Here is a 12,246-nt window from a genome sequence, read left to right as displayed (position 1 = left end):
TCGTATTTTCCCAAGATCTTTCATCTCAAATTTAGATTTCAAGTATTTAGTAGTTTCCTTTAACTCATCTAGAGTTCCAATTAGGTTCATGTCATCGACATAAACTGCTACAATTGCAAATCCAGAACTTGTCCTGTTTATAAACATGCATGGGCATATTTCATTGTTGACATATCCCTTCCCAATCAAGTAGTCACTTAGATGGTTATAGCAAATCCGTCCGGATTGTTTCAATCCATATAGTGAGCGTCTCAATCTTATTGAAAACGCGCTCCGTGGTTTAGAGCCACTTGACTTGGGTAATTGAAGTCCATCTAGAACCTTCATATATATATATATATATATATATATATATATATATATATATATATATATATATCTGAATCAAGATCCCCATAGAGATATGCTGTAACCACATCCATAAGCTGCATGTTAAGTTTTTCAGAAACTACCAAACTGACAAGGTAGCGGAATGTTATAACGTCCATTACGGGAGAGTATGTCTCCTCGTAGTTGATTCCAGGGCGTTGTGAGAAACCTTGCACCACAAGGTGGGCTTTATATCTAACAACCTCATTTTTCTCATTACGCTTTCTAACAAAGACCCATTTATGGCCAACAGGCTTTATATTTGGGGGTGTCAACGTTATAGGCCCAAATACCTGTCTCTTTGTTTTGTTAGTGAATCCAATTCAACATGGATCACATCTTTCCATTTAGGCCAATCTGCTCTTTGTTGACATTCTTCAACAGAGCGAGGTTCGATATCATCATGTTCTATAATTCCTTGAGCAATAGAATATGCAAACACATCATTAAGGATAATAGAATCTCGATTCAACGTCTCATGTATACTAGTGTAATTCACGGAGATCTCTCTATTCTCTGGAATTGGTTCTAACATTGAAGCGTCCCCCAATGATGTCTCTTGGACATAACCATAATCTGAAATATTTTCATGAGACGGGTTATATATGTCGATGATTAATGGATCTGTTTGTGCCAAACTAGCTTTCTTTCTTGGGTGAGAATCCATCGAACCTTTGGGCCTCCCACATTTCCTTGCTGGGAGCCTGGCTTGAGCCACATTGCCATCACCATTAGTGGTGGCGGTGCCATGCCCAATACCTCTAGGGGTGGCACCATGTCCATGATTTTTAGGGACATCAATCCTTGCGGCCACGTTTGCAACAAGTATATGTGATCTTGTCACTTTAGTGATATCAGAAAACGTCTCAAGCATAGAGTCTGCTACGTTCTGAAGATCAAGAATTCTCCGCATTTCAATCTCGGACTATGGGGTTCGGGGATCAAGATGAGACAAAGTGGGGACAGACCACGACAATTCATGTCGTTCTTGTTGAACATTATTGTTCTTATCTCCCCCTAACGACGGGAAGACTGTCTCATCAAAGTGACAATCCACAAATCTAGCGGTAAATAGATCGCCTGTCAAGGGTTCTAAGTAGCAGATAATGGTTGGAGAGTCATATCCAACATAAATGTCTAATCCTCTTTGAGGACCTATTTTGGTGCACTGTGGCGACACAATGGGCCCATAAACTGCACACCCAAATATGCGTAAGTGTGAGACATCAGGCTAATATCTAGTAACCATCTGGGACGCAGAAAAAGGGTTGAGTGGCAGTAGGCCTCAGACGAATGAGCACAGCTGTATGTTAGTTGTCGATTGTTTGGTTTGGGGCTAGTATATTATTCTAATATAAGCTGATACATAGAACTAAGAAAAAATGATTTTAATACTACCTTCCACTCCTGTACATGTCATTGTACTTCTCAATCATCAAATCAGAAACATGTACTAAATTACAAAACCACTTAAAGAAATTGGAAAATTCTTGGATCTTAGAGAAGAGAAAAAACTTCTATTCCGTATGCATATACCTGAGGAATCAGAGGAGCTTCAACATTACTGCCATTATACCCATTATAAAAGCTGTAAGACTGATGAACCATTCTTCCACCTTCAAAAGTAATGAAACCACTACACCAAAAACTGCATCACACAACGGTGATCACACAACGGAGAACAAATCCTCTGTTATCTGTTGACAACAATTGAATCATACAACACATTTAATAAATCTTCGTTGTATAAAGATGCTCAAATTCTAAAACTTCTAGTTAGGAGTTGATGACACAACGGAAAGAAAGATTATCTGTTGTCTGAATGAAAAAAAAAGACCGGCATATTTCCCTCCTACCATTGAGTCAAATTTGGCTCCAAATTGTACCCTAGATGCCATTAAATTAGACAACTGTTTAGTTACTTCCGTTGTAGGAGTATACCTGCAAATCATCATACAATGGTTTTTAATGTTCTGTTGTGCAACTGAGTACCAAAATTTGGAAATGGCTCCAAAATGACATTCATTCCCCCCAAAACGAGAAAATTCGGCTGCAATTGTTTGTTACGCTTGCAAGTTCCAACAATAGAATGAACTATTTCTGTTGTGTGAATGAGAAATGACTAGCCTAAGCGCGAAACCTAATATTTTGATTGCAAAGGCAGGAAATTTCCATCTTTCATTCCCTTAGCTATGTAACAAATCAGACAACGTAAACGTATCTATACGCTGTCTGTCTGACTTAAAAAAAAAAAAAATTAATGCCTATTGCCTTAGGCAACTCGAGGGCACACTTAATGCCTTGGCCATTTTTCATGTCTGAGAGAGAAACCCTTAGCTTTTCTTCACTTAGAGCAAAATCTGGAGCTTTTCTTCATCATCTTCTCAAAACACTTAGCCATCACAAATCACCATCTTTCAAAGTTTGGATTTAGATTCTATTCGATTTGGGTTCTACTCGATTAGGGTTCGAGTTGGGTTCAATTTGGGGGGTTTTTCATTCTGCTGAAATGAGGGATTTGGGTTCTGACCAATCGAGTTGGGTTCTTCTCGATTAGGGTATTTCTTCTGCCCAGAGATCTAGACGGGGTATTTCTTCTCTTCTTCTCTTATTCTCTTCTCTCCCAGAAGCCTCAACTCCTCTTCAAGGCGTCAACATCGTGCCTTGGCTCCGACACCTTCTTCCACCAAATCCAATCACAGCCACCAAACTCTAATCAAAACCTCATAATGCCGTCGTCTTCTCTAGTTCTTGAAAGTCTACTCATCTCTGGCCAAACCCCAACTCAACCCTAAAAAGAATCTCCATTGAAGCACCCGGTCGAAGTCTTCTCTCGAATCCGAGACAATCCATGAGCCAAAGACACACAACACCTGCGAAATTAGTCAAGTTCAGTCAAGTTCCGAACTTGGTCTCATATTTTGGTTCGTTTCCTTAAGGTTTAGATACCTTCTTCTTCTTCTTGCATTGGTTTCAATTAAGTAAGATAAGGTAGTCTCAGTTCTATAGTTGAGCTATTTACTCAGAGAGAAGATGGGAGTCAAGGACAAGAAGAAAAACAAGGAGCTTGCCTAGAGAAATTTGGAGCCAGTTGAAAAGGGTTCGTCGCTTTAATCTCTTGCACTTTGATTCAAGTTTTGTTTTTGGTTCATTTTGCTGTTTGAATTGACTTGAATGCTTCTGGGATTATGTAGAATGAAGTTAGTAGAGAAAGGGTTTTGGATTTTAGAACAAAAATCAATACATGAATGTGTGTAATTGATGTCCATTATGTAGTAGACAGAAGACACTTGGATAATCTGGCCTGGAAAGTTGAAGTTTTGCTCTGTAGGTTTATGATGAGAAGAGAATAAAGTATAAACAAGTTGATATTGTATTGAATTGTTTCCAGATAAAAGTTCAGGACCTTCAGAGATGAGAAAGAGAAAAAGAGAAAAGAAAACAATGGTGATTCGAGAAAAGTTGTTCAGATCTCTATTGAAGGTAAAGTGGAGTTCTAGCTTTGTTAAATGTTAACTTGTTAATTACTTGGTCAGAATTTTGCATTCAAAATGAACTCAATGCGGTTTGCTCTTGTCATTTCACTAGATAACTTGACCAAAGCGGCCAATGACAAGAAAAAGACAAAGAAACTACGGAAAGGAAAAGGAAAGAAGGTGAAAAACAATCAGGATTTGGATGATCCCTCTAATACCGATGGTTTTGATTAATTAAATGGTAAGCTTCTTTAGTTGTTCTTGTAGCATAGTATACTCGCATATAAACCTCATTTATTGTGCAATCTGTTCATGGTGTCCCCTAGTGAACAAAATTTGGTAGTGAATAATGAACATTTTCAAATTTCCTATGTCATTGCCTGTATCTGCTATATTTGACTTTATATGCAATTTGAGGTTTTGTACTTTTTTTTCTTGTCTCAAGTTATAAAAATAAGGCATGAATGCCATGGGGGTGTCAACAATAAAATCGTTTTCTGCTTTCAACTCAATTAACTCAATTTTATTTTTATTAGACGATGAAGCCGCAGATGATCAGAGCAAATTCGAAGTTCAGGGAGAGACTACAGGAAGTGCTGAAATGGTGCTCAATGAAGATGATTGTAAGAATACTGAACTCAGAAACTATGAAAGAATGTCGCTTTGATTTCTTATCCCTGCAAATCAGCAAGTGGTCACTGAATAGGATGTTAAAAGCAGTTGAAGAGGGAAGTACTAATTGGGAAGAAGGATGAGATATATGGTGGCAGGTTATTAGTGAGTTTGCAGTTGTTTGTTAGAAATGATGCGGATGAGTTTAGTGCGGTTTTGAAGCGTGAATCGAATCTGAAGATATTGATCACCACTTGCCGATTTAATTCTTCTGTATGTATTGGTCTTTTACTTGTTTTCAATGTCATTTTAGCTTTTGTTGGTTACGGAACTGATATATTTTATGACAAGGTGATTGCCAATGTGTGCTAAGGTTTATGCTTTTTGTTGTTTCAGTGGTTTTCAGAGGGGTCCTGCTTTTATAGAGGAACTACTTTCGGTGATCCCAAATGCACAGTACTATAAAAGAGGCACTTATGACTTGAAAAAGGTACCATTTCTGTCTTTTATATCAATTTGTTTTTCACTTTTTCAATGTAACAAACATGAAGTTCAAACAGTTAATATATGTAATCTTTTTCCTTGTTGCAGATTATAGAGTATGCAAATAAAAATAAATTCACTTCTTTAATTGTTGTTCATACCAATCGCCGGGAACCAGGTTGGTCTCTCAGACTTTGCTTCTGATGTCTTTAACTTCTAAATTCTGTGTGAAATGAGATCGTCCCCATATTTTCCCTGTTGTTTTTTATCTGACTTCAACTACTGCAATTATTTTTCAGATGCTCTCCTAATTATTGGCTTACCTAATGGACCTACTGCCCATTTTAAGCTCTCAAAGCTTGTTTTACGGAAGGATATCAAGGTTCGTTGCTATATGTTGCATGTATCAAAACAGTACCATCTTTATACTGTTTTGCCACATATTGCGATGAAAGGTTTTTATTTTCTTCAGTTGGTGAAAAGAGGAGTCATTGAGATTAAAAATCTTGAAAGAGTCCAAAAGAATAAAATTCTGCAAAGTATTAATTTTTCATCTTTGGGGAATTAATGTAGGGTGTGTTAACTGTCATTTTCTTTCCTTATTCTTTATTTGGCATGCCTGTATAATCATGGAAATCCAACCAGTCATGAGCTTGAGCTTGTATTAAACAACTTTACAACACGCCTTGGTCATCGTATTGGGAGGTTGCAATCCTTAACTTGTTTGAAATTTTTTCTCACATTATATTAGATGCATTTTGGACTTTTTGGTTCAAATACACCTCATCACACAGTGTGGTAATTTCATTTTTTTTTTCCTTGTACAATTAGTTTCAAGTGGTTTCTTATGTAAGGATGGATTACCTTCAAGCTCCTAATCGTTTTCTTCTTTCACCTGCTTTCTTCAGATTAATACACTTTTCCCTCAAGAACCAAATTTTCGTGGTCGGCGAGTTGTAACTTTCCACAACCAGCGAGATTTTATATTCTTCCGGCATCATCTGTGTGCCTCCTTTGCTATTTTTAGTTCTTGCAGTGATCCTTTCTTATACTTGTGATCTTATATACTTTCCTTTGTTGTAGAGCTTTTTGTTTACTGATGATCATTAATTTCTATGTGTTCAGGTACATTTTTGAAACCAAAGAGACTAAACAAGCTGAAGTAAAGGGCAAAAAGACCAAGGATTCCAAAGCTGACGCTATTACTGAAGCAAAACCATTTGCGCGCCCACAGGTTGGTGTCAATTATTTATTTGTTCCTCTTGCATTTGCTTTCTTGTCTCGATCTGGTTTGGCCTAGGGCCCTGGCTGAATTTCCTCCACCACTTGAAATGTCCTTATGTTTCGTTCTTGGTCCATTTATGTGACATAGGAAGGCAGGGTATTGCCACATCTACCATAGCATGCAGTTTACGTTTATTTCTTTATTCTTTATTGTATCATTTATAAATGTAGATCTTAATGATCTTTCCTGTCTTAAACAATCAGGAATGTGGTCCTCATTTTACCCTTAAATTGATCAGTCTACAGCACGGGACATTTGATCCTAGAGGCGGGGAGTTTGAGTGGGTTCACAAGGTAATCCACTTATCAGTCAATTCATTTCAGTATATTGGTTTCATATCTTTATCATAAGAAAATATTGAAAGATACCTAACTTGTTAGTCAATTGTTTGAAATTTTCTCTGGGATATATGGTGCAGCTGCTACAACATTTAAATATGCTTTTGATTACAAACCATCCGACATCAACTGGTACCCTTCACAACTAAAGGCTTATTATTAATTTGTTAATTTGACTTTTTCATGTTAAACTGCATACCAGAGATCAATGGAAACTTTGATTGATTGGATTGATAGTGAAGTCAACATGAGCACTACTTATGTACTTTTTCGAACTTATGCTCCTGTGCATTTCAGGTTTGCTCTATCATTTAAGCTGCTTAGTCTCATTGGTAGATTACGATTTGCTTATTTGTCTCATTAATTACATGTGTATAATGTTCAAATGTACCTCTATCTTAGCTGATACAATCACCAGTCTGACCTATCTATCAACATCGAATTATTATGACATGTATTGGTAATTTAGTATTTGATAAGTGATGGGAAACCTTGTGCAGGATTTTGAATGGTGAAGATGTAGATATAGAGGAAACAGTTCTTCGCACTCCAATATCCAAATCCTAGAAGAACCATTCAGATTTGTTCTACTCAACACCACAAATAAATAGGAACATTCCTTCTGGTGCTGCAATATGTGCTAACTTGTGAAGCTTCACAACAAGCTTGGAGGTGATGCAAATAAGAATATAGTGCACAAGATGCTTGGTAAAGTGACACATGAAGGTTTTGTTGAAGTGAAAAGATATTATATCAGCTTTTGATTCATGTGTAGCTAGTTAGGAATGCTTTTCTTCTTTTATTGTTGGCTTGAAATTTGGACAATTTGGGAAATACTGCCTTTTGCAGTTTTATGTACAGAATGTTCGATATTATGATGGATTGCTTGATAGATATATCACTATTCATTGGGTAAAATGGACCAAATTAATGCACAAATCAATTCAGAGAACACTACAAAAAAACAAGTTTTTTGCGACACTGAGAAAGCGTCGGCAAAAAACCAAAAAGCGTCGTAAATGCTCTTTTGCGACGGACTTGCGACGCTTGTTAACGCGTCGGCACAAATCAAGTCGCAAATACTTTTTGGTTATATACAACGGGTAATGAGATGTCGCAAATAGCTTTTGTGACGAACTTACGACGCTTGTTGGATTGTCGCATAAAGTGACGTCGTAATCAACTTTGGTTAAAAACGACGCACAATGAACCGTCGTAAATAATTTGCGAGTTTTTACGACGCTTTTTCTTCCGTCGCAAATACTATAACAGGTGAATAAAAAAAATTACGACAGCCATAGACTGTCGCAACTAAGTTTCTGGACTCTCAATTATATAATAAGGCTATTATATAATACCATTCACTTAAAATAAACATCATAGGATGCAAGTTTTTATCCAGAAGTATAGTCTAAGATCATCAATGTAACCCTTCAGACATGTACAGTTTATAATCTTGAAATCAAAGCCTGCAAACATACAAATAGATTTGATTAGTATTGGCAAGTAACAAGTTTATCCTACTTATTATTGTTATACAAATTTACAAATCTCCGCTGGTTCAATTTCACAAGCATATCCCACAAATTGAAAAGTAGAACTATCAGAAACTTAAATAACAATGTTTTTAAGCATTAGGAAAGAAACTATACCAGCAATACTTGAAGGGATTAGGAAAGCCAAGAACTCAGAAAATTTTCTTAATCATTGAGAACAGTCTGAACCTGCAACAAATACTTTCATGAGTCAATACTAATATGTATGATAATGATGATATAGGTTCTTCAAATCTCAAGTCAATACACGCACAACCCTATGCTTATTAATCAAAAACGTTTAGCTTCTTTTTCTATTAGCACTGGTCTATAGAAGTTACCTTGCTATTTTTGCAGCCTTCATCTTATTCTCAGTAACATCAGCATCTCTAATAATGTTCTGCACATACAACAATTTACTTCAATCAACTTCCAAGTTACAGAATTTGAAGAGCACTTTGACCAAGCTTTTTCACAAATGAACAATAAAGCTAATGGTCACAATAGCGTTACATACATATATGTCACTAGTAATGGACATTGAAAAGTCAATAATAACAAAACACAACCAATTGTTGCTTAAGATATAAACAATTTGCTCTACATGACAAAATCTGCACAACACCCGCAATATACTTTTATGAAGGTGTTTACATATTTGCTCTTCATGTGGACATATTCACTCATTCACATTGACAAGGAGTTAATAAATAGAATTGACTAAAAACCAATCAAGTTTAAAAGTGCCGAGAACTAACACTTCTATATGCAAAGACAACTACACTTTTAGCAAATGAGAGAAAATAGTTTGTCAAATAACAAAGTACAATTTATACCAAACATAGATCAAAAGAGAAGGAAAGTAAACCTTTGTCCCCTGACCATGATCAGCATGTACACTATAGCGTAGCAACAATATTCAAGTAGAAATAAAGTTAAATTAAATAAACTGAACAAGATGAAATAGATAAAAAAAATCCTGGACATATATGGTATTGCTAAGTAGTCCTCATCCAACTAAGTCTAAACTAGATTTTTAAGACCACATATTACTTACATGAGAAGAAATTCGAGTTTTGTTTACCTCTAAACAAGATTTCACCATTGTACACAAGGTGTGAATTATAGCTCTTCCTGATGAGTAAGAAGAAAAACAGTGTTTATCAGACAAATGGTTGGTTTCATAAGAATGGTCAAATTAGAACATGTCAAGGGATGCTACGGAATAACGTAAATAGCTGAAACTAAAATAATTTAAGAGAGCAAATCTGCAAAAGCTCTACCAAAATTTAGGGATGAGATACCTGAAAGAAAAGTGCACCTCTTTCACATATCAAGTTACAATTGGCAGTGTTCCAATTGGAGTATTCATTGACATACTTGTAGTGTTCTTCACAAAAAGACAGCATATAATAAAAACCAAGATAAAAAGAAAAAAAAAGGTCAATGGAATTAGGAACCAAAATTTACGCAGACTAGGAATTGGCAAGACTATAGAGTTAGTGGTTTAACCAACACTCATTTGAATCAATGGTCCTAGTTTGATATATATTTTTTCATCAGCATTTTATACAAGTAACTGAAACTGCAAGCCCCTTTGAAAAATAGCATGACTAAAATTATAATTCATCAAAGATTCTTCAGAGTCAGACAAAAAGACTTACCCACAATAGAGGACAATCAAAAGAAGTGAATACCATATCCGGTTGAATGGAATCATCAATTGAAGTTCCATAAAGGCAATTGCATATGAGATCGATGTTTATTGGTGGATTCTCTTCTATAACCAGAAAACACAGCCAACGCACACAAACGATTCAAGATCTAGAGCTCCACTGAAAAAATAACCTCTAGCCAGTCGTTCAGAGTTCCTACTCTCCCACCCCGATCATAATCTAGCAGCCATGGAATGACCCATGAAACTGTTTCCTTTGAAACCCTATTAGAGAAACGCCGCCCATTTTCCTTTTGAGTGGAAATCGTGTATTCGTGTAATAGTAAAAGGTAAAGTTAATAAAGAAAAAGAAATAATATTAAAAATAAACCCTGGACTACATAATTGCAACATATTTGCGATGGATTTGACTGTGGGTCGCAATTAGACATAGCGGCAAGGCTTAGCGCGCAAAATTTTGGTAATCACACGGATTTTAATAAATTTTACTACGGCCGCGTTATTATGTCGCAAGTTATATGTCGCAAAAGGCCTATATTTTTGTAGTGGAATGGATGTTTGCAGCAATCATACAACAGATTTTCAGAAATGTCAACCAACGTTGTCTGAACAAAAAATTTTGGGTATTCACACAACGCATTGATATCTATCACACAACGGATTTCAATAAGTAACGTCGTCTAGTTTAACTCATTCATAGTTATCACACAATGGATTTCAATAAGTAACGTCGTCTAGTTTTAAGCTCATACAATAGAAAATACTAGAACATAGTTGTCTTACTTTTAATCACACAACAGCTAAACTACAAAACCGTTGTATGAAAATTCAACCCACAACTGCATAAAAGCAAATTCTGTTGTGTGAACTGCTGCGCACAAGTGTTGCGCATGGGTGCGTCCGACATCTGTTGAGTTCTTAGACAACGGTGTTAAGAAATATACGTCGACTGACTTTGTATCATACAACGGTGAATTCACCGTCGTCTGAATTTTCATCAGACAACATCGAGATAGACGACAGTGAGTCTTCAAATCAGACGACGTTTTTTCACCGTCGTGTGATGCAGTTTTTGGTGTAGTGAACATATGCCATAAGGTAATAATGGTGGAGAACAGAATTCAAGCATAAGATAAGATAATAATCAAGAAGCTTTGAGGTGCAGTACATACCAAGCTTCTACTACTGACATAATTAATCATTTTGCCTTGATCTGTGGAAAAAGAAAGTTTCATATTTGGACTAAATATTCCTTACTCCTCAAACTTTTGCATGAAAAACAGTTTAGTCCAAAATTTTAAAATTAAACAGTTTAATCCTTATTCTTTTTAATTCTCACACAACAAGTCCTAAAATGACTATTATACCCCTCACTTTTTATTTTTTTTATTTTTCTCTCTTTTTATTTTTTATTTTTTCTGCCTCTCTCTCTCTCTATATATATATATATATATATAGAAAAAAGTGAGGGGTATAATAGTCATTTTAGGACCTATTGTGTGAGAATTAGAAAAAATAAGAACTAAACTGTTTAATTTAAAAAATTTGGACTAAACTGTTTTTCATGCAAAAGTATGAGGAGTAACGAGTATTTAATCCTTCATATTTCCTTGACCAACTTCCATAGTCAACTTCAATTTCCCTACTTTGAAAGGTTTACATATGATCTGGTCGAGCTAGCACCTAACCAAAAGAGAAAAATCAACACCCCAAGCTTATATTACTAGCCTCAAAAATAGACCCCAGGTGCCCCCATAACAAAGTTCAATCATGAGCAATTATAAGACTGAACTTGCCACTTCAGCGTCTGAGATAGTGTATATCCTCAACATAGTATTTCCTTAAGCCCAGATGGACATCATCTAGAGGAAGAAGCTATGACTCAATTTATTTTCCCTCCGAATCATGAACAATGACATCTTCATTGATGATCTACAGCCAATGATCTTAAGTAAATAATTTAAACAATATCCAACTCTATATATGGGAAGACTTGACATTATCATTATGAAAGGTAATTCTTCTCACAATTTCGTATATGTCACTTGATTCATTCCAATACATAAGAAAATCGGTCCACCGCCAACCCCCCACCCCCAAAGAGAAAGTATAATAAATAAAACATATTTGAATATTAAATTGCCTTAGTGATTATCAACTTTGCTTTTGCAGAATGTTAATTACCCCGTCCTGGTTAGCAACTTAGCATAATAAGTAATGTTGAGAACTTGCAGGACTTTCTTTGTTTTGTTTATATAGATTTATTTTATTTATGAATGGAAAGATACACTACCACGTTACATAAAGCACACTAAGATTGGAACCAGAAAGGAAGTACTCACAGGAATTCGGATTGTGTCATCCCTCTTCCATCCAAGAGAATTGTACACCACGACAATCTATAGATGAGAAAACACCACCTGTTGATACGATTTACAGGCAAACTATAAAGTCACAGCTAATACAAGTAAGA

The 12,246-nt window shown here is 35.8% G+C and overlaps 1 protein-coding gene and 1 long non-coding RNA gene across 2 annotated transcripts; one reads left to right on the top strand and one right to left on the bottom strand.

Moving 5' to 3' along the window:
- Positions 1 to 3,813: 3,813 nt before the first annotated feature.
- Positions 3,814 to 7,366, top strand: LOC112180569 (ribosome production factor 1). Its single transcript, XM_024319123.2, has 12 exons — positions 3,814 to 3,852; positions 3,906 to 4,025; positions 4,382 to 4,468; positions 4,566 to 4,730; positions 4,864 to 4,947; positions 5,049 to 5,118; positions 5,240 to 5,322; positions 5,566 to 5,648; positions 5,848 to 5,943; positions 6,066 to 6,174; positions 6,429 to 6,518; positions 7,064 to 7,366. The coding sequence occupies exons 1-12, from the start codon at positions 3,814 to 3,816 to the stop codon at positions 7,076 to 7,078; spliced, it is 1,041 nt and encodes a 346-aa protein (XP_024174891.2). The 3' UTR covers positions 7,079 to 7,366.
- A 1,074-nt stretch (positions 7,367 to 8,440) lies between these two features.
- On the bottom strand, positions 8,441 to 9,886 carry LOC121050842. The gene is made up of 3 exons (XR_005804177.1): positions 9,403 to 9,886; positions 9,183 to 9,232; positions 8,441 to 8,498 (listed from the first exon to the last, which is right to left on the bottom strand). It is a non-coding gene; the product is annotated as an uncharacterized LOC121050842 (long non-coding RNA).
- Between the last annotated feature and the right edge of the window lie 2,360 nt (positions 9,887 to 12,246).

The sequence above is a fragment of the Rosa chinensis genome, chromosome 7, assembly GCF_002994745.2.
Source record: "Rosa chinensis cultivar Old Blush chromosome 7, RchiOBHm-V2, whole genome shotgun sequence".
In the NCBI taxonomy this organism is placed as follows: Eukaryota; Viridiplantae; Streptophyta; class Magnoliopsida; order Rosales; family Rosaceae; genus Rosa; species Rosa chinensis.
The sequence above is the reverse complement of the archived record's forward strand: the minus strand, read 5'-3'. Positions and strand labels throughout refer to the sequence as shown.

Bases quoted from the DNA above. Each gene is read 5' to 3' on its own strand.
- LOC112180569 (XM_024319123.2), top strand. From the start codon at position 3,814: ATGGTGATTCGAGAAAAGTTGTTCAGATCTCTATTGAAG. The intron at 4,731-4,863 runs GTATGTATTGGT...AGTGGTTTTCAG, and splicing joins CTTGCCGATTTAATTCTTCT to AGGGGTCCTGCTTTTATAGA. The intron at 5,944-6,065 runs GTGTGCCTCCTT...CTATGTGTTCAG, and splicing joins ATATTCTTCCGGCATCATCT to GTACATTTTTGAAACCAAAG.